Source organism: Cladophialophora bantiana (genome assembly GCF_000835475.1).
Source record: "Cladophialophora bantiana CBS 173.52 unplaced genomic scaffold supercont1.6, whole genome shotgun sequence".
NCBI lineage: Eukaryota > Fungi > Ascomycota > Eurotiomycetes > Chaetothyriales > Herpotrichiellaceae > Cladophialophora > Cladophialophora bantiana.
The window spans coordinates 1,307,522-1,328,170 of NW_015971580.1; the positions used below are offsets into that span (position 1 = coordinate 1,307,522).

At 52.8% G+C, this 20,649-nt stretch overlaps 7 protein-coding genes and 1 non-coding gene across 8 annotated transcripts; 2 read left to right on the forward strand and 6 right to left on the reverse strand.

The window, feature by feature from the left end:
• Positions 1-5,216: 5,216 nt before the first annotated feature.
• Positions 5,217-6,830, reverse strand: Z519_04785 (uncharacterized protein; the record flags this gene model as incomplete). The annotated part of the gene is made up of 4 exons (XM_016762530.1): positions 5,217-5,563; positions 5,632-5,852; positions 5,912-6,718; positions 6,817-6,830. The coding sequence occupies 4 exons, from the start codon at positions 6,828-6,830 to the stop codon at positions 5,217-5,219; spliced, it is 1,389 nt and encodes a 462-aa protein (XP_016621477.1).
• Positions 6,831-7,449: 619 nt separating this feature from the next.
• On the reverse strand, positions 7,450-8,450 carry Z519_04786 (uncharacterized protein; the record flags this gene model as incomplete). Its single annotated transcript, XM_016762531.1, has 2 exons — positions 7,450-8,205; positions 8,259-8,450. The coding sequence occupies 2 exons, from the start codon at positions 8,448-8,450 to the stop codon at positions 7,450-7,452; spliced, it is 948 nt and encodes a 315-aa protein (XP_016621478.1).
• A 1,007-nt stretch (positions 8,451-9,457) lies between these two features.
• Positions 9,458-11,796, forward strand: Z519_04787 (uncharacterized protein; the record flags this gene model as incomplete). Its single annotated transcript, XM_016762532.1, has 4 exons — positions 9,458-10,548; positions 10,597-10,980; positions 11,030-11,244; positions 11,375-11,796. The coding sequence occupies 4 exons, from the start codon at positions 9,458-9,460 to the stop codon at positions 11,794-11,796; spliced, it is 2,112 nt and encodes a 703-aa protein (XP_016621479.1).
• An 83-nt stretch (positions 11,797-11,879) lies between these two features.
• On the reverse strand, positions 11,880-12,656 carry Z519_04788 (uncharacterized protein; the record flags this gene model as incomplete). Its single annotated transcript, XM_016762533.1, has 2 exons — positions 11,880-12,459; positions 12,529-12,656. 2 exons carry the CDS (start codon positions 12,654-12,656, stop codon positions 11,880-11,882), a joined length of 708 nt encoding a protein of 235 aa, XP_016621480.1.
• Positions 12,657-13,357: 701 nt separating this feature from the next.
• On the forward strand, positions 13,358-15,089 carry Z519_04789 (uncharacterized protein; the record flags this gene model as incomplete). The annotated part of the gene is made up of 3 exons (XM_016762534.1): positions 13,358-13,684; positions 13,742-14,752; positions 14,889-15,089. The coding sequence occupies 3 exons, from the start codon at positions 13,358-13,360 to the stop codon at positions 15,087-15,089; spliced, it is 1,539 nt and encodes a 512-aa protein (XP_016621481.1).
• A 644-nt stretch (positions 15,090-15,733) lies between these two features.
• Z519_04790 (uncharacterized protein) lies at positions 15,734-17,391 on the reverse strand (the record flags this gene model as incomplete). Its single annotated transcript, XM_016762535.1, has 2 exons — positions 15,734-17,257; positions 17,308-17,391. 2 exons carry the CDS (start codon positions 17,389-17,391, stop codon positions 15,734-15,736), a joined length of 1,608 nt encoding a protein of 535 aa, XP_016621482.1.
• Positions 17,392-18,169: 778 nt separating this feature from the next.
• Z519_04791 lies at positions 18,170-18,257 on the reverse strand. The gene has a single exon. It is a non-coding gene; the product is annotated as a tRNA-Cys (tRNA).
• Positions 18,258-18,666: 409 nt separating this feature from the next.
• On the reverse strand, positions 18,667-20,246 carry Z519_04792 (uncharacterized protein; the record flags this gene model as incomplete). The annotated part of the gene is made up of 4 exons (XM_016762536.1): positions 18,667-18,728; positions 18,781-19,342; positions 19,392-19,612; positions 19,658-20,246. 4 exons carry the CDS (start codon positions 20,244-20,246, stop codon positions 18,667-18,669), a joined length of 1,434 nt encoding a protein of 477 aa, XP_016621483.1.
• Positions 20,247-20,649: the final 403 nt, after the last annotated feature.

Sequence of the window (20,649 nt, forward strand, 5' to 3'; positions counted from 1 at the left end):
GTCAATATGGCCAACCCTTTTACAGGACAACTTCTTTGGCGAGAAAGCCACGGGAAACCTACAAGGTAATGGGCAGACAAATGCAAAGAAAAAGAAACAAGTGGCCTGTGGAGATTGAATATAGAGGTCGAAGTTTTGGATTGCCAGTTGCCAGCACAGCGTCTACTTTTCTTACGGCGTTTGTTCACTGTTCTCTGGAGATGTAACCCAGAGCGCTTCTCTTCCCATTCGTGAGCTCTCGGCCTGTATCTCTAATCTCTGTGTCGCTTAGATATTCGCGTAGCGGGGCGAGAGGGCGCTTCAGCGGGGCCGCCCGTATTTGCGCTTCGCCCTGGCTGTGGAAGGCTACTGCGAGACAAGTTTTGACATCACACTGGTTTCTGTACTATACTTTTGTCGTAGGTGCAGCCTCTCAGAGACGGAGGACGTTTACTAGGTACTTTGGTAATTGTACACGAATAGCCTTTGTATTTCCATCGTCCCCTGGCAACTCGGTGACCGTGAACTCACCATTTTGCTCGCCCTCGGCTCATCTTCTGCTCCTGCGAGTTCACTGAGATTCCTGACAGGGCCCTTGGCCCACCAGCCCACCAGTCTGCCTGAGCATTATCCTTCAGTCAAGATACTTAACTGAGGTCAACTTTAGTAGTCTTTGGACCATGAGACCGATGCCACTGTCCCCACGGCGCTCCTGTGCTTATGCCCACGGCCTATTACTTGCCTTCTCCCACTCGCTGTAGTCCGTTGAGCATATAAAAACCGCTGTTCTCTCACCATGCAATATTAGCCTCTACCTAGGTACCTTTTCTTGTTTAACATCGACCATGGGCCCCAATACCGCAACTTCGCTTACAACACACCCGCCACCTCTCTAGGGCACCAACTGGCACACTACTGAGACACATGTCCGCGTCTCTTCAGCATTGGCTGCCGCATTCTCCGCATTCTACGCGTTCGACACTGCTGAGCAGCATAAGAACTACGGCCAAAAGATGCATCAGTGACGAGGGGAAGATTGTGGGTATGTACTTACTTGATGTAACTTGATATAATCCGCGTCCTATTAATAAAATTCGACAATTGTATTCTCCTATCCAGCAAACAAGATGCCGAAGAAGGCGGGAGAAACTGACCTGAGGGAGATGCCGCAAAATATCTTCATAATGTCGATACGATGGTGGCGCATGCGCTGGGTTTTTTTAGTGCAGTTACCTCTATAATGTCTAAACCAATTCTCCTCCTACGACAACGGCCCCAATGAAGGCTATCGAGCTTGTGCCAGCCTGGCAAACATTGTTGCAAATGTCAAGTCCTCGGTCGTAATGCCATTCTCCGAACTCTGGGCCTGCTTGCCACCTTCTTCTCCAACCGGGCTCACCAGTCCCTATGTCGACTGCCTCTTCTTGCATTTCATTCTCGGGACCCTTACCGAGACTCTCACCGCCTGGTCTGCCATGGAGCCCTTCGTTCCCCACTCAGTCCGGACGCTCGGCATTTCCAACATCTCCCTCCCTCGCCGGCGCACTCTCTATGATTCCGTGGCCATTAAGCCCTCCACCGTCCAAAAACCCTTCAGCGCCGGGAACAATTTCGACAGCGCTGTGCGAGCATTCTGTTCTGAGAAGGGGATTACTTATCAGGCCTTTTTGGCGGTGAAAAAGAACCATGCGCTCTTAGAACGGAGGGTGTAGGGGAGCTTGCGGATGCATTGGAGATTGAGGGAGTCAACTCTGATAGCCTATAGGGTTAGTGATAGCGAACGATGTGGTGGCTGTTGCGGGGAGTGTGAGTGAGGCGCATTGCGGGCGGACGTCTAGGGAATGGAGGCTCTAAGAGCGTGGCGGGAGGGGGGAAATCGAGGGTGGTGGAGGAAGATAGTGAATCGGTCTGGGTCGATCGCTGGAAATTAATTCGTTTTTCATCCAAAGCGTGTAGTGTTTCGCAGCACCATCCCACTCGTACCGCCTCCTCTTATTTCGAGAATAAGAGAACCGAAGGCATAGAAGCCAACCTGCAAACAGTGATCAGCGTTCGGCGACATCTTGTTGAACTTCTCTCCTTCCTTGTATTCACCATGAGACGAGAAAGGCTTGTGATGAATCCCATGTCGTTTGCGATGAAGTAGATCTTGTAGTGTAACAAGGCGAAGTGGCCGTGCTGGGGCTGGTAGAGGGGCTAGCAGGGAGAATTATCTGGTCACATGTCAAACCTAGAAATGAGCTGGTAGGGGGAGTGCGGAACAGTTCACAGTGCTGGAGTGTGCCATTCTTTACAGTTTGAGGTAGAGTATCATGAATTCATGGCTTTTTGGTGCCGCCTACCTATTCCCTGAGTGTTTTATCAGTCCTGTCCAGCTTCTCAATGCCGCCGCCGTGTTAGGCGTTCGTTGCCCTAGCCGCTACCTCTCTGGGTGGTGTTTGGTGGTGGTGTTGTTCTGTCAGTGGCAAGAGAAAGGCGTTCTCGCTTCCCGACCTGCTGGACAGGCCTTTGTGCGTTGTTGCACGTGAACGCCAAACCCTGAAGTGCTCTGTTACAGTAGTATTGAACGTCTTGCCCGGTATAGAGACCACGTGCCGCAAGACTGTTCCGGCCCTCGAACCAGGTAAAGGTATCGTGTTCATAGTGAAGAGCGAATGTTTCTGGTTCGATTCCTTGGAAGTTCAGTTCAAAATTGTTGTGCTTTTGAGGAATTTATATGCGCAGAGATCTGATGGAGTCCATGTACGCACAAGTGAGGTCCCAGACGTTCGCTGTTTCTCCAGTTCAGTCAGAACTTGGCTTTGGCAAGTTAGTCCAGTTTCGATTGTCTTCTCCATCCAGTGCAGATAATCGTTCTTGTGCTTGAAGTCAAATAATTCTTGGGTGAGAAGCTGGCCCACCTAGTCTGCATTATCACTCAGGGACAGTGTATTTGGCAGCACGACGATGGCACTTTCGCCGTCAGGGAACAGATTGACTGAAGACAAAGCGCCAGGCAAGCTCCCATAATGTGAGATGACTGTCCTAGGTGAATAGCCGTGTCCAACGATTGGCTTCTCCCCGATACTGCCGTGCTTTCCGCCAATTTGGCTCATTGCCCCCTGCAGTGTGCTTCGAAACCAGCCAAATGCATACGCAGAGTCATGATAGCCTTTCTCCTTGGGAAGATTTGCATGGGGTGACAAGATTTAACAACTGCTTGAATGCAGAATCGGCTGTTGAAGTCCCGCCTGACCTGGACTAGTCCAAAAATGCTCACAAAAGCCCCTGGTAGAAGAAAAAAGGCAGTGAATCTCTAATACAGCTCTTCACGGATTGTGCTGATCCCACGGGCTGCCTATCAGGACTTTGATATGATTGATCCCTACAAGAGTGGCGTCGTCCAAGCGATATATGCGAGAAGGAAATGTTGTCAAAGTCAGCAAAATCTTCATCCGTGGTATACGAGGCATGTTCAAGGGCCAACAGAAGTGTAATGAAAGCAGATACGACCTGTGTCGGTGGCAGGGGTGCCCAATAACATGGTCATGTGAGAAGGTGAACGGCGACGCGGATTCCGCGCATCCATACGCGTCCAACCGCTGCTCTACTGGTATATCCCTCCTCGATCCTTGAGAACTATTTCAACCAATTTCCAAGACCCCCAAGGACCCCTCAGGAGCTTCAGGATGGTGCAGGATATGTAAATGCTAGTGCCTGGAATTCCACACTTTCTCGATTGATGGCACGTTCCAGCTCGTCCGCCTGAGCAAAGGAGTACATGTGGACAAACTCCAGGGGATTAGCCATGTACTTCCACAGTTTGTCCCGTTCTGAATCTATTGATTTGGCCTCGTTGCTCGAGTCGAAGTTTCCAAGGAAAAACATCTCGTCCGGGCGCTGTCGAGATAATACCCGCGGAATCCCAGTGTATATTTTTGAAACATCGTCTCGCCAATATAATCTCTCTGGATTATATCGACCTTGACGAGATCATTCAGACTCATGCTCTGACCGTCACCAACGCAAGCCGCGAGTTTCCACCTCCTGCAGCAGGCACCAAACGCTTTTCTTGGCCAGCTCACCTGCACTATTAGCAGCTCGATGGTTTGCTCGACGAACTTCGAATGTCAGCCCCAAGCCTCCGAGAACACGGCTACGCTCCTGGATGGGCGAGATTTCAGCTTCCAAACGAGCAGGGCCAGATCTCGCTTAAACCCCCTAATTGGCTCCAAGTCCGTCGCTGACAAAGGGGGACCGTCGAGGATAATCGCGTCTCACCTTGGCAGCATCTCCAAGAGCACATCGTAAGGGTATCTAGTCCCATCTCCGTAGTCCGCTCATCATCGTGCTGTAGAATAGCCTGGCTACCAACGACACCGCAGACCTTTGCTGTCAGGCGCTGTTGGAAGCGTTACTGTGCACCCATGAACTAGTGACTACGTCGCCGTTGCCTCGGCATACACAGCCATCGAGGTAGCGCATATAGACTCTATCAAGGATGAACTAGACTCGAAACGGAAGCGGGACGCCTCAGCGAGGCTGTATGTGGGCAGGTACCACAATGCAACCGGAAACTTCTGCATTTGACTTCTTCGTACTTGAAAAACACAAGACACTGAAAGATGAGCTAGCAGAATCTTGAAGCTAAGACGTATACACTGCAGCATTACTACGAGGACAAGCTTACGTGGTGGGCGCCCTACGTCGAGGTAGCGCGAAGGGGGAGATACTATGGATTATCTTGCCGAGTACTATGTGCTGGAGTTCTCTCCGGCCCAAAGCGAGGACAAAAAGGGCGTTGAAGAGGGCGTGCAGATGGAGTCGTTGAAGAGGGCGTGGGACTCGGCTATGCCCTATGATGCTGAACCCTTTCGCCGAAGACGGTTATGAGCGATTACTTCTGAGAGGGACTGGAGCAGACTGAGTGCCATCTATGCAAATAATAAGGTTTGCTCAAAGCCAATGGAAAATGGCGGCTGGGGACTGCAGCGTAGGTGCAGGCTCTTGCAAGGCTAACTGAGGCATAACTGAAATAGATGTTTACATTGTGAGGCCAGTGTGGCCGATCGCAGAGAGCAAGGCCATGCAGCAGGCCATCTTATAGGTCTCGGTGCTGCTCAGGGGGGCTGCGGAGTTAAACCCGCACAGATATTTCCCAGCCTTGCCAGCTTATCCGAACACATACCGAGAGCGGGTCAGCCTGTGGACGAGCTTCCAAGGTCAGGCTGAAGCGCTCAATCAAAGCTTGCAACTTGCTATAACCGAGACGCTGGACTGTCATAGCCTGCGACCGGACCCTCCTTCTGCTTCCAACCCGCAACAAGGTCTTCCACCACGACAAGCTCGTCTTGACCCCAAACAACACCGCCTTCGAGCCCACTGATCACCCAGCCTTCGTCCGTCTTGTCAAACACACGATATGAAGGTACACCGCAGACACCTATATCGAAAGCTCCTTGCGTATTAGTTCGCAAAGTGTCCTTGACTTGTGGAGAGGAAGCCTTTTTGAGCAGGCCTGTGGCATCGCAGCCTGCCGTGGTGAGGTATTCGGCCAAGACTCTATCGTCGGAAACGTTGACGTCGCGCTCCCAGCACGCTCGGACTATTTAGAACGCTCCGTGGTTAGGGTGGTGAACGAAGGAACAAGGCTTGTAGGGAAGAATAACTCACACAGCAGCGGGACCAGATTCGGATCCACGATCGCGCAGCGCAAGGCTGTGGGCGTTCGGATCGGAAACTGGCTGGGCCAGCGGAATTCGATCGGCTTATCATGCGACCCTCGTTGCTGGTTTATACTATTCCAATGGCGGATCCAGTCACCCAGATCTTGACGCATGTAATTCCTTTTTGCTTGCGATATAGCTGCCATGGGGACATTAGGTGCGCCAACTCTGATATGCAGCGCGGATTAGTTTCTAGACAGGCCTGTTCTCAAACGGTGTCAACTTACGCTTTGAACAGCGCGCCCAACAGTATCGGCTTCATGACAATCTCGACGTCCGGGCCGAATTGTCTCTTCAACCGGTCAAGCTGTGTCCACCCGAGAAACGCCCAGGGACTGCTGAAGTCGTACCAGAACTCGACGCGTTTTTGGCCAACCGAAGGTCCTGGCAGACATCGCGGCTGCAAACTTGCAAGACGGGGGACTTGGGTGTAGTCACCACCTTGTCTCAACGCGAGAAGTGCTGCCTCCACAAAGTGCATGCGATCTTGTCCCCAGTAAAGCCGGCCTTGACGAGCCTTGCCATCGGCATCCACCCAGTTCTCCTCAGCCACCCAGAAAGAGGGTAGTCCGGGCGCACCACGAGCGATAACTTCTGCGGTCGCCTTGCGGAGCGCGTCTTGAGCGTCCTTGTCGTCAAAAACAGTCTCAGAAAGCCGCGAGGCGCTGGGAACGCCGCTGCGCCGCGCCACGTCTAACAGGACTGATCTGTCGGTGATGTCCAGGTCTTCAACCCAGTACGCTCTATACAGTGCCTGACTGAGGGCCGGGCGTTCCTCGACTGGCACATAGTATAGCAGACGAAGTGCTAGAACGGGACTTCTCGGGTGGACAGAAGGCCAGCTGATCTCGACATTGTTGCGCTGCAGTGTCCGGCGCAGCGCCCGCGACGTGAGGCGTTTCTTCGTCGGATTGAAGACATCGGACGCCGAACCAGCGGCGCCCTGAGGCGCAGCGGTTTCTCGATAGATGGCGCCCAGCAGGACGGGCGTCCAGACGAGGTCAGCCTCGGTGCGACGGGCGAGGACTTCGACGCTAGCCGACACAAAAGGCCACCCGAGTCAGAAAGCTGGAATATTCTGGGGAGGACCGAAAGGGACCTGGCATTGATGAAACAAGCATCGATCGCCTACCGAAGCGCGCCCATATATGCGAACGGACATGTTATCTGTATTGTAGCCAGGATCAGACCAGTGGACTCGACTTTTCAAGCGGATCGACCAAGGGTGCGAGAAACAGCAGGTTACATACATCGTAGTAGAATTGAAGCGTTGGCCTGTCCTTGCGGGCCATTTCTAGGTGTGAGGGCTCTCAACTAGACAGTCCTGCAGGAAATAGGTGTATGTGAGACGGATAGATGAGTCTGGATATTATCACTGCCTGGTAGTTTAGTGTTTTGAGCAGCGGGAATATGACGAGGAGGATGGAAGATGGACCTCGGCTTGCCGGTATTCGAGTATAAGCGGCACCAGCGGGGTCTCAGAGACAGCCTCACCCGCCTCACTGGCCTTATAGTCTGTACAGCCTCGCAGCCTAGCGGCCTTTCTACTGGGCGGTAGGCCCAGATTCACTCTGAAAATGTATCCAGAGGATCCACCCCAAAAGACAGGGAGGGTGGTGCTCCCCTTGCGGATCGAACACGGTACATATTAATGCGATGAATACGACGGTTGAGACTCTGGAAACTCGGGTGTCGGCGTCTGACCAGACCCCATATAGCTTCTGATCTTTCTCTAGCAAAAGCTCCCTTGAATGCAAGATCTTCGTTAGCTACCGGGCAATGGCTTCACCTCGACAGAGGTCCGTGGGACGTTCTTGGCGATCTCCGTCTTCACTCCCGTCTTGCGCCACCCACCCAGCGTTGCGGGCAACACCTTCAGCGCTGGTTCGAGGAACCCGTCGTGGGCCAGACACACCAGGACGTCCTCTCTCTGGCTGAGCTCGTGGAGTTTACCGATGGTGGCCTTGGCCGTTTCAAGGTCCTTGTGCATGGAATACGCGCCGTTCGGCCCATGTCCTTCTCCCAGCTGGCCCTCGCCCGTGAATATCTTCCTGTGGTGGCAACAGTCGCCGCCCATGACCACGTACTCGTCCACACCCGTACGAGCAAGCCCCATCAGATGACCTGGCATGTGTCCTGGAGCATCGAGGAGAAGAAAACTTCCATCTCCAAAGAAGTCGAACGCCCTGGGGAACGGACCGAACGGGATCCAGCTGTCTTCCTCGTACGAAAGTTCCCGAACACTGGGATGTTCGAGGATGGACCCGAGGAAAGGCGAGTCTGGGTTCGTCGGGTAGCCTGGGTATGCAGCCGCCTTTGAGCCTGGACCAACGACAACCTGACTGCGCGGAAACTCGCCCGGGTTTCCAATATGATCAAAGTGAAGATGACTGTAGACCACATAGTCGATCGAGTTTGCGGAAATGCCTGCCTCGTCGAGCAATTCAGCAGCGCTCTTTGGCACTTGCGGCTCTGTAAGAACAAATTCTTCTCGAATGCATTTGGGATATGCCTCTAAATCCTGGACAAGTGTTCAATATACCTTCCCTCGAACCTGTGCTCTGGAGACCATACCTTGCGAATGCCCAAGTCAAACATTAGACTCCAGCCGCTTGGCTCATGGTGGACGTAGAAGCTGTAGTCCGGGTACAAGCTCTTCGTCGCATGGTCTGAGCCAGCAAGGATCCATTTGTCAGGCAAGAAGAGCTGTCCCGTGGGCACCAACGAGACCTGGACGATCTGTTCTGCGTGAGTTCCGTTCTCCATGGTCGTAAACTGCTTTTGTGGCAGGGCGTACAGCAGACTTCACATGTTGCCGGCTCACCGAGTAGAAAGACCTTTATCGAGTTCGACGTTGGTCTGTCCAAGCGGCTCCCCGCTACGGACGAACACCGCGTTCGATTGCTTGCCCAGCTCTCTTCATCTCAAGCTCCGACGGGGGTACCCCCTTTCACCACAGTGAGACGAAGATATGGCGAGCTGCCGGAGGAAGCCTTCGGGATCTGATCCCGAAGGTCACAGAACATTTTTCATTAGAGGTGAAGCCGCGGCTTGGACGGCAAAGCCACAAAAGTTCTGCAATTGGACGGTGCCTTTGGTAGCTCCCTGTGGAGAGGGGAGATGGCTAGCGAGGCCGAGAGAAGCCTAGGGTTAAGGGTTGGGGTTCCAGGGTTAGTTAATGCAGCCCGCTAATCACCCTCCACAATCCCCGCAAAGGCAGCTAAACGCACAGGCAGCACGTGGAGAAATTGGGGTGCGAATTGTGGGCTACTAGGCTGTTGTGGGATTCTATGTACCTACTAGGCAGGTCGCGGGGGACTTGAGCTTAGACTAGATCCTGCAGTTTGCCGCATCCTCGTGATAGTGATACTCATCCTCTCTGCGCGCCCGTCCCTGTCTGTCAAGTCCAAGGCTCTGTCTCCTTCGAACACACCAAGTCTCCTCTGCTGGATACACACTTGTCGCTGTGGTATTCAGCGCCCTCACTGCTGAAACTTGCAGGACAGACGGTGATGGACCAGCTCCAAGATCTCGACTCCAGCCATGAAACCACATATCCCCCCTCGAAGCGACGACGCGTTGGAATGGCTTGTATCCCTTGTCGGACGAGGAAGGTGAGGTGCGACGGGACCCGGCCAAAGTGCTCAGCCTGTTCACGCAATTGCACCACATGCGCATATCAGCCTGCCAGTCAGATGGTCAATGTCTCCCGAGAGTAAGGAGCCCTCCAGCGTTGTCTCTCGTCACCACTCTGACAAAATCATAGGTACATAATGAAGCTCAAGCAAAGAGCAGAAGCGGCGGAACAACGTCAAAGGTTGGAGAATCCTACCGACCACAGTCAAGCTTCGCCCCAAAGACGGCAGGATCTCCAGCGCCGCGAGTCTGCGAGGCATCCCCTTGAGGAAGCCTCCTCAGGTCCATCGGACCCAGTCTCATATTTGCGTAACAACAACATAATCCGAAATCGAGGCATTGACCGCGCCCAAGGCCGAATCTCGTCAGATTCGATCAGCGGTGCAGGTACCGTCACCCAACCCGATAGACCCTCCATTCACGGTCGTTCACCACTAGTCCTAGAGCTCGACGAGAATAGGATTTCGAAAAAGGACTTTCCTTCGAAGGCCCCTTCTGCGGGGAGATCAGAGAAGACGCAATCATGGTCTCTCCAACCTTGTCATGAAAGCGCCCCAGATTTTGAAGAGCCAAACCCCGATGACTTTTACGGAGACTCGTCCACCCTTTCTTTCATGCAGGCTGTTCAAACAACCATAATCTCGAACTCTTCTCCGGATTCAGTATCGCCAGAATCAAATTATCGAAGTGGAACAAAGCCACGCCCAGCCAGAGCAGTCTCATTTAGGTTTGGGGTGGAGAATTGCTTGCCTCAGAGATCGCTTGCTGACGATTTGGTAAACTCTTACTTTCGCTACGTCCATATTCTGTACCCGTTCTTGCACCGGCCCTCATTCGAGGCCCAGTATGAACGTACGTGGGTCTCAGGAGAGCAACAAGACGATCAGTGGCTTGCTATGTTGAACGTCATCTTCGCTCTTGGGATTCATTTCGCCTATGGACAGGAAGATAAATCCGCGGCGAGTGATCGGTTCTTTGGTTATGCGCAGAAACTCGTGTCGATGGAACAGTTTGCTCACGCAAATCTGCAAACGTTACAGCTCCTTTTGCTCAGCGGCCTCTATTACCAGTCCACCAGTCGACCAAATCAGACATGGAACGTGATAGGGTTAGCAATAAGGATTGCCACTACCATTGGTGCTCACGTCGATCCCATGCCGTCTCAATATAATCCCTTGCAGATTGAAGTACGAAGGAGATGCTGGTATGGGTGTATTGTACTGGATTCGTGGGTACAAGTGCTATCTTCTCGCGGGAATTTGCTAACCACTTCAAGAGTTTTAGCCCTTAACTTCGGACGTCCTACTGCCATTCCAAGCACATTTGGCGTCTCGCTGCCTTCAGATCTTGACGATGAGTATATCACCGAAGAAGGCTACCTTGAACAACCAGGACATGTTCGGCCCAAGGCCACGGTCTTCACCAAGTCGGTGGCGTTCTGTTCCATCATGAAAGATGTACTATACACCCTGTACTCGCCTCTCAACGGTTCTGGCCATCGACATAGCGGCAAGGTATTTCAGCCTCCCGAGTTCAAAGATGCTGTCAGTCTAGACAAGAGCTTGGTTGAGTGGTTTCGAGGGCTCCCAGAGTACTTGAAAGTAGGAGCCTTGGACGAGATGGAAGAATTCCGGCGGACCAGAAATATCCTCCTCGCTAGGTAAGCTGGGGGTCACTTTGTGAGCTGTATGGCTAACTAATCTTTGCAGATTTCTGAACCTAAGAGTTCTGATACATCGACCATTCGCTTCTCTTTGGCAGCAGTCCTCTGTCATCTCTGAGCCGGTGTACCTCGCTTCTCTTGACAACTCCCTTCATTCCATGTGCGTCACAGTGTGCAAGTCAGCTGCTATACAGCTGGTGAATGTCATCAGCAACAATTATTATCAAGGGCTGTCAAGCGCTTGGTGGACAGATATGACCTGTAAGTGCACAAACGTACCGGCCCCGCTCGCAGTTGTGCATTCTCGCATATGAGCATGGCTTCAGCCCTTCCGCGAGAGCCTGCCATCCTGACTTGTTGGTAAAGGCTAACGACATCACCCTTTGGACAGATCTATTTACTGCAGCAACAGTTCTGCTGGCCATAGAGTACGAATGCGAGGACCCAGAAGAGAGCGATGTAACCGAAAGGGCCTTTGAACAAGCTCTTATAATTCTGGGTGAGATGCAGGGGCGCTCTTCTATGGCATCATCATATGTCACCATGTTGAAGAAGGCGAAAGAAGCCCAAGACTCCGCACAGATAGCCCCGATAGCCCCGACCTCATCGCCAAGAACGCGATCAAACAATGCAGCACCCAGAAATTCTGGTTCCGCCTCTGAGATCGCGTCTAATGGGATCAACTTGGACGAATTTTTGAAAGACGACGCCCGAGCCGACGCACCTTTCCCGTCGTGGAACATGCAAGACTTTTTCCTGGTGCCTTGGGATATGATGATGGTAGACAATCCCATGCCCACATTCCAATCATGACGGCTCAGATGAGATGTCTAACACCGTAGCTTTCGCTTTGGATAATCCAGAAGATGGTTCTCAACGCACTTTGGGAGCGAAATCTATAGTCCCACAGCTCCGCCTTCTACCCATTTCTTGCATTGCCAGTATAGTTCATCATGAGCTCTGCCACAGTCGTTTTCGCCTTCGCGTCGATGGCCAGGCATGTCCAATTTCACCTTTACTCCCATGACGGCCTCCTGACAGTATGCCAGATAGCGATACCCTACAGGGTACTTGTTCCACTTTTCGTCATCCAACACCGGTACCTTACAAGGGTTGACGGGGATCAACTTGTCTTTTTCGTACCAGTGCCGGACGAAGCGAGCAGCCCACGCGCCGGTGATCGAGTCTCTCTCCCAGAAAAAGCAGAACCGGCAGTCCGATTCTGCGTCGGCCTCTACCCCATCAAGGTTAAATCGCTGAGTGATTGCGGCTTTCATCTTGGTCACAGCACGCGTGGCTTCAGGGTTGATGTCCGTCGTCGACCCGTGGACCCGGTGCATTATAAAAGCGCCCTTGTCCATACCAAGCTTCGAGGCCTCGATGAAGTCCCTGTAGGGCATGCGACCCGTCCACGTCGTGTACACGTACGCGTCCGGGTGGAAGATTGACGCAAAATTCTCCCATTCACAGGCATCTCTGGAAGAAGCTTGCTGTCAATAGAGATCTAGCTTGAGCCTTTCGCTTTTCGGAGAGGAAGAGCCATACCTGTAACAGGGCCACCCTTCGGCCAGTTCGCGCAGCTTGTATCGCTGTAAAGCGAGGTCGTTAGGACCGTTGTTGCGAACTGCACTGTCTGGTCGAGAACCGCTGGGCAGGGAATGCAGGTCGACCATCGTTCCTGGCTTGTCTGACCAGAGGTACGCCCAATTCCGCTCAACATCACGGGGCTTATGTCTCTTCTGGCCTACTATGTCTGGCGAGTCTACCCGCAGAGAAAGGAGTGAAGCCTCGCCCCTGGATGCCGAGCAATGTGGCGCTAACCAGATTATATTTAGCGTGATATCGTGAGAGACACTGCGGCATCTCTCTCTATGGGGAACTGCCCACAAACATCGCCTTCTAGTTGACTTTGACAATACGGTCAATCACGAACAACAAGTTCTACAAGCAAAAGCTCAACGGTTTAAGGCGAACACACATGCCGAGCCGACCGATGCCTTCTACCCGGCACACAGTATGTATTTGGCGCTCGGATAGCTGGCTTCACGGTGCACGCTTTCGGGAACAGATCCCGCAGTGCCCGCACAATCGATTCTGCCACTTCCCGCCGAGCGCAGCTCGACATCCGAGGCTAGAAACGGAGGCGCGGGCAACGCCCGGGAGGCCAATGAATTGCGCTCGCGAGGTTTAGGGGCCCATCTACCCCAGAGCCATAGCCTCACGACCCATGGGAAGCATTGTTCCAGCGTGCCCATGCCTTCTGGCCCGTATGTCATCCGAGACTAGGAGGAGTTCTTGGGAAGACAGCACGATATAACGGCTATGTCTGGACGTCTGGGAGACCTTCTCCGCAAAGGTTGCAACATATGGCAGCATGGCTTCACCGAGAGTTGTTGACATCGCGATTGACACCGCTTCTTATGTCCGGTCACATCTTTGGTTGACCTTGGCCGTCTGTGGCTTGCTTTATTTCGTTTCTCAAAGGTACAAGACTGGTCTCCGACACATACCAGGACCATTTGTCGCGAGCTTTTCTGGCTTCTGGAGAGCCTGGGAGGTCGCCAAGGGAGCCTGGCATATCAAAAACCTTCAGTTGCATCGGCAGTATGGTCCGCTTGTCCGCGTCGCCCCGAATGTCGTCAGTGTCTCTGACCCAGACGCACTTCGAATCATCTACGGACTGAACAGTGGATTTACCAAGGTCTGGAGAGCCATGCTTCTAATTTAGATGGACAAGTCGATGATAACAGTTGAGCAGACAGACTTCTATCCTATCCAGGAAATGAAATATGGTAAAATCTACTTGGCGAATCTCTTCTCTACAAAAAGCGATGAGTTTCACGCAAAGCAGAAAAGGTCTGTTGCGAGTGCGTATTCAATGACCTCCATGCTCGCCTTTGAGCCATACGTCGACAACTGCTCCGAACTCTTTTTCAAGAGGCTCGATGAACTCTATGTCAACCCTCATCAGCCTTGCGACCTGGGTAAATGGCTCCAGCTTTACGCCATGGACGTGATCGCGGAGGTCACTTTCGGCAAGCGATTTGGCTGTATGCAGGAAGGCGGGGATGTGGGCGGCTTGATTGACACCATCGACAACTTCTTGGTCTACGCATCCGTGGTAGGCCAAGTTCCATACCTGCACAAATTTCTCTTCGGCAATCCCCTGCTCCCGTACATCATGCCCAAGCTGGATAGCATCAACCACGTGGTGAAGTTTACACTGGAGCGAATCGCCGAGCGGGAAAAGGACCCGGAGAGGCACAAGGACTTCTTGGGGAGACTCTACGAGGCAAAAGCGGAGGGCAAAATGGAAGCCGTCGACACCATCCGCCACAGCAGTGCGAACGTGTTTGCAGGTAGTGATACTACAGCCATAGCGCTTCGGTCTGCGATAGACGGACTTTTGACGCATCCTGAGTGTTACCGCAAGCTTCAAGCAGAGATCGACCAGAAGAGAGCCGAAGGGAAGCTCTCACTGCCAGTCAAGTACGCGGAGGCACAACAGATGCCGTATCTCCAGGCTGTGCTAAAGGAAGGCATGCGATATCACCCTTCAGTATCGTTCCTGCTGGAAAGGCATGTTCCCAAAGGAGGCACCGTTATCTGCAACACCCGAATTCCCGAGGACACGATCGTCGGCATCAATGCGTGGGTGGTCCACCGCGACCGCAAGGTTTTTGGGGAAGATGCCGACGTCTTCCGACCAGAGCGGTGGCTGGAGGCAGACGAAGCGCAGCTCAAAGCGATGGAAAGAGCATTCTTCGTGGTATGTATTATGTCCCATGATCTTTCAAAACGCCCTTCCCTCCTTTCACATTCCAAACGATTTTCGTTTCCGTCTACTCTCCCTCCTCTCTCCTTTTTCCCCGCCAAACTAACGCATGCAAAATTTCACGGCACAGTTTGGTGGCGGTTCGCGGACTTGCACGGGCCGCAATATTAGCCTAATGGAGATGTCCAAGGTGATTCCGTCCTTACTCATGGTCTACGACATTGAACGCGCGGATCCTAAATCCCACGTGCGCACCAAGACTTACTGGTTCGCCGTGCAGAGAGGTTTGATCTGCAATATTAGAAAGAGGGAGCGGCCATTAAAAGCCTGAGACAGAGTGGCCTGAACTCGTTTAACTGGCGTTTTGGGTAAGCAAGCGGGCAGGTATGCATTCCATGACTTCCAAAGCAGTTAAAAGCAGCCAAACTTGAAAATTTGGAAGAGAACATCGAATGTGGTTGTCGATTGAACAGTTCAAGTGGGAAATCGATGTTTTGATGGGAATGTTCAATTCAGGCGAGATCTGGAAATGCCACAAGCCCCTCTTGTAGCTGCGTGTGATTGTCTTGGAGGGCCTGGCTCGGCGGGCGACTCCGTAAATAGTATGTCAATGTGATACCTTTACCTGTGTTCTGTCCTCGCTCGAGCGTTTACAAGTCGCGCATACATTGCAGTTACCAAGTAGAGTCTTATCGAGAATCAGATGAGTGCAAAAAAAAATTAACGAACGAAACCAAGCGCCAGAAAGTGTGGTTCAAAAATCGGTGGGAATTCTCCCTCGATGCATTTTTACTAGGTCTGGCGAGTAGACAATAATAATAATAATAACGATGATGATAATATGCGGATAAAGATGCAAGAGCAGATAGCCTGGCCTGAGTATACTGTGTACAATTTTCCCCTCAGGTGCTGACGGATGGTGTAAGTGTGTATGTACGTATGTATGTACTGAAAACACGGGACACATGATCTACCTCACAGTGCGATTCTGACGGGCCCTGCCCATCGGCGCAGCCTGGCGCCGTAAACCTGGACGCAGACAAGGATAAGGTAGGCGGCGACGACGATGACGGCCTGGAGACCGAAGGAGACGTCAAAGCCCATACGCAGGCCCCATGCCTGCTGGAAATATCCGACGGTGAAGCCGCCGAGTACGCGGGCGAAGTTGATCAGGGCTGACACCTCGCCGGAGGCGGACGGGTAGCAGTCGAGCACATATGCGACGGTGGCGACGGAGACGATCATGACGCCGAACTGGAACATGCCCCAGCCGAACACGATGCCGACCCAATGCAGGTGGCGCTGCAGCGTCTGGCCCACCAGCACCAGGCCGGGCACCATGAACGCGCCGCCGATGTAGTTTGTCCAGAGCCGCGTCTCGGGCACAAACAGGCCGTGGTGGTTCTCGATGTACCGCGTCGCGATCCAGTCGTTGAAATAGTGCCCGAACGCCTCTCCAATGAGAATCGCAACAAACGGCGTAAAATACATGTATCCGCAGGCGATAGAGCTGAACCCGTACCCGCCGGCCTCGACGGGCGTTTGCAGCAGGATCGAAGACGTGATGTTAATCCCCACCGACCACATGAATATCATCAAATAAAACATCATGCACAGCGGGATGACGGGCTTGAACAGCACCTCGGCGAGCCGGCCGTAGCACCGGGGCAGGGTCGAGAAGTAGCCGTTCCCGTGGTGCTGGATCTGCCACAGACCTAAAACCCGCGAGAGCCGGCCCCTCTGGCCGCCGGGACGACGGGGCTGCTGCGCCCGCGGCACCGAGCGCTTATAGTAGGTCTCGTCGCCGAACAGGAGGATCAGGCAGAGCAGGAAGCAGGACCAGGCAAAGACCAGCCAGAAGACTGGGCGCCACTCACCCAGTGTGCCGACGATGAAGTTGCCGCAGAAGGGCCCGACGAAGGGGGATATGATGTATATCGCATACCAGACCCCGATCTTGCGCGCGTGCTCGTGGAAAAAGAACATGTCGTGGATAAACGCCAAGCCGATGGTCTGTCCCGTGCTCTGGGTCACGCCTTGCAGCGTGCGAAACCCATAGAAAGCGGCAAAGTTGGGAGCCAGGGCCGAACCCAGCGTGAAGGCTGCACCCATCACGGAGCTCCAGAAGAGCACAGGGGTGCGGCCCCAGTAGTTGAGCAGCGGCATCCAGATGAGGCCTGAGACACCGCACATGATGACATTCAGATTGCCCGCGTAGTTGACGACCACGGGGGACATGTTCCATTCAATCCCTTGCACGACGATGGTGCCGACCCCGGCGCCAGACCCAAAATCACCGGCGAAGGCTCCAAAAGCGACACAGATGAGTATCATGTGCTTTTTGAAAGACGGCCAGTTTAGGGGATCGTCAGGGTCGTCAGACGGTTGCGGAACCAGCACGGTTTGGCCATCCTTTGCGAGCTTGAGGTTGGTCACATTCGACCCTTTCTCAGTGCCGGGGGCCAGCCGTAGGAGAATCTCTCCGTTGTCCAGTTCTATCTGTTCCCTTTTAGAACATCCCCCAGGTCCATCATCTATGATTGACTCACCTCCCTATCGTCGTGTGCGAGATGCGACTTAGCGTCGACCGGCACATCTTCTGCGTGGATCGTATTCTTTTCCTCGCCTGCCATTATGCTGAGGTGTTCCTGACCACAACAGTTGGGCAGGATCGAGACCGATAAGACGTCCTCTGTTAATATGCTTGTTCCACCAGGGTGGGACATTGCATAAGACGGGCATAGTCCGGGGTTTGGTTGAATCCAGAGTTCGGTCCAATCCGGGGTATCAGTTCGGGGTCGGGAGAGTCTCCCGACCTTGGGCAAATCGAATGGCAATAAAATACATCGACTTACAGTTTCAACTATAGTCCTTGCATCCAAACCGTCGGAATCACTTGCCGGAGACCACATGACCTGGGAGAACTTTGTAGGCTGAATACCTCTCCGGCCATACCCTGGGCAGCCCTTGGCCAAGTTGAGCACCTTGCTCAAACTCACCTAGGATGGACTCCCTTGGTGGAGCAACCCACAGACACAATGGGTCACATATTCTGCCATCTATTAAACCCTACCGAGGAGACGGAGTCTGACAGGGCCCCGCGATACTGCGAGATAGACGCAAGGTCCGGATGACCGCCAAAATAATTACACTGCTTATCACGTCCAACAAGTTAGGGGGAAATGATAGACCAGCCTGATTGAAAGGCATCAACATGCTCGCGCCAAATGGACGGGCGAGATCGTTGCCATGAATAAGCAGGCCCAACTTTTTTGAAGTGCTGTGGGGTAGAGATGGTGGAAAACACAAAACGAATAGTCAGGTCGAGGTAGTGTTCAAATACCGAGGAGAGATTAAAATGGAAAGAAAAAAAGAAAAAAAAAAAGACATTTCTGAAAAGAAACAAAAACAAGCTCCGAACGTGGTTCGAACACGTGACCTAGAGATGTTGGTAGTTTTCTGACTGCAATCTCTCGCTCTACCACTGAGCTATCGAAGCAGGTTTCGTCGAGGCAACTTTTGAGCTGAAATTTGGGGCTTCAAAAATATATCAGATTTGCAATGTGGGGACTTGGTGGAAATAATTGGCGGCCCGGGGCTGGGGCTCAAAAGCGGCAAGGGCCGGTGTGAGTATCTGGCGAGACGAGCTGTATGTACCATGTACCTAGCGGATAGGGGCTAGGGGAGTACATGGCTACGCGACAGGCATAACTTTGGACGCACTGCCAGATGACCAATGCATTTTGTAAACTCCTGACAGTGAGACAATACTGAGTAATAGCAGATCATTGCAGGATACATTTTTGAGCATTCTTCCTTGCACTAGTTGTACATGATTGAAGTCTTTAGAACGATGTGAGAGGCAGCTTAATTCGCTTATGGCTGTGAAGCTGCTATGGCAACTCTACCTAAAGATCCACCAACCTGGCTGCCGGCTCAGCGAGAAGGTCTTGTGCCTTTCGGATCATGCCTTTGATTCTAATTAATTCATGGAACACCATCTCATTCAATGATTCACTTACTCTCAAAGTTGTCCAGGAATTCCTTCTCTGGATCATAGCCCCACAAGAATGATTGTGCCTTTGCATCGCCTAGCAGGTCAGGATTTTCACCGCCCTTTGAAACCTCTTTGAACTTTTCGTCTCTCGCCTGTTGGTCTGGGCCATCGTGGAGGTGCAGAACTCGGCGCGTGGCGCCACCCGTACCAGCAACGTGCTCTGCCCGGGATTTTCGTGCTACTTCAAACGCCTTGAGAAGCGTTGGTATCTCATCTGGCTTCGAGACGCGGTTCAGGGCCAAACAAAGGACTCCGACGTCTTCGATCGCTTGAGCGGCCCCCTGTGCCACATAGGGCAGCATGGGATGGCAAGCGTCACCGAGCAGAACCACTTTCCCCATCACCCACGTTGGAAGCGGATCATGCTCGCATAGCCGCCACTTCATCACGTTCTCGTCAGGGATGAAGTTCAAAAGCTTGCGCAGTCGAACTGGATCCCACGATCCAAACTGATCCAAAATCTCCTGCTTAGAGGCTTTCGCGGTCCAGGATTCTTCTGAGAAACCCGTGTCTGGGTGGCACATTACCTACGACTCAGTCAGCGACCGCGGGCTTGGCAGTAAAGCATTCTCCTACCATATTATAGAGATTTCCATGCCGTATTGGATAGGCCTGGACATGTCTATCAGGACCCATCCACCTTGTGGCGACAGGTTCTGTAATAAAAGCCCGCAACTCTGGATCCGTAACGATATCCAGGGGTATGCAGGCACGGAATGCAGCGTCTCCCGTTGGCCTCGCTTTGTCGAGCAGACCCAGCGTTTGGTAAATCAACTTTCTGCAGGTAGATTTCATTCCTGATTTTGTGAGTAGATCCCCAGATCACGATACGGGACGCGCACCATCTGCACCAACAACCGCATCTGCCTCGAGCATGCTGCCATCAGATAGAGTTACCGAAGGCTTGTCAAAATCAATACCCGTGACCGTACTGTTGATGCGAACTTCGGCCACCAACTCAGCCTCTTCCATCAATGCTCCATGAAGATCCGCACGGTGGATCGCATACTGTGGAGCGCCATGTCTCCTCTCGATCTCAGGCATGAGAGTTGCTGCGCCGAGAAATTCGCCATCTTTCCATCGTCTCAGGTCGATTCGAGTGAGAGAATTCGTATGCTTGAGTACACGCTTGTCGAGGCCCCATCGGGCTAAAAGGCGCGTGAGGTTTGGAGAGCAATTAATTCCTGCGCCCACTTCAGCAATCATCGGTGCTGCTTCTAGAACAATGACTTTGTGCCCAGAGTCGCCCAAGATGCCGGCGAGCGCTAGACCCGCAATACCAGCTCCAACAATAATAATGTTCAAAGGGTGATTTGCTTTTATAAATGGACCATTTTGATTGGCACCTGAGTGGGAATTTCCGTTGACGCTGTTGCTCTGGACACCATTCGTGTACACTGCATCTGACGCTGTGGCTTCGGACGAAGGCATCGCGGTGGGCGATAGTAACAGAGTTTGTGACCGCGGCGGGAGCAATTTAACGATCGGGCCTAAGTATTGAGGATATCAGTCTGATATCTGAGAGAATGGCTAATATCTTTCGTCCTTGCTTCTTGAATAGCCAGTTGCGCGTGGTGCAGGATCCCAAAATAGACCGGCCGGCTTTTCCAAGTGGTAGTCTTGAACTACTGCTTCACGGCATAGGTTGGGCTTCGCGATGGCGATAGACTGTTGCTCGGAAACTCGATCCTGACTATACGGGATCGTCTCCCGCAGACAGTGAGAGGCCCCCCGGGCATGACCAAGAATCACACGTGACCTTGATGGTTCGAGGTCTCGAGCACCGAGACCTATTGTATCATTCAAGAAAGTGATTAGTGGGACGGGACTCCAG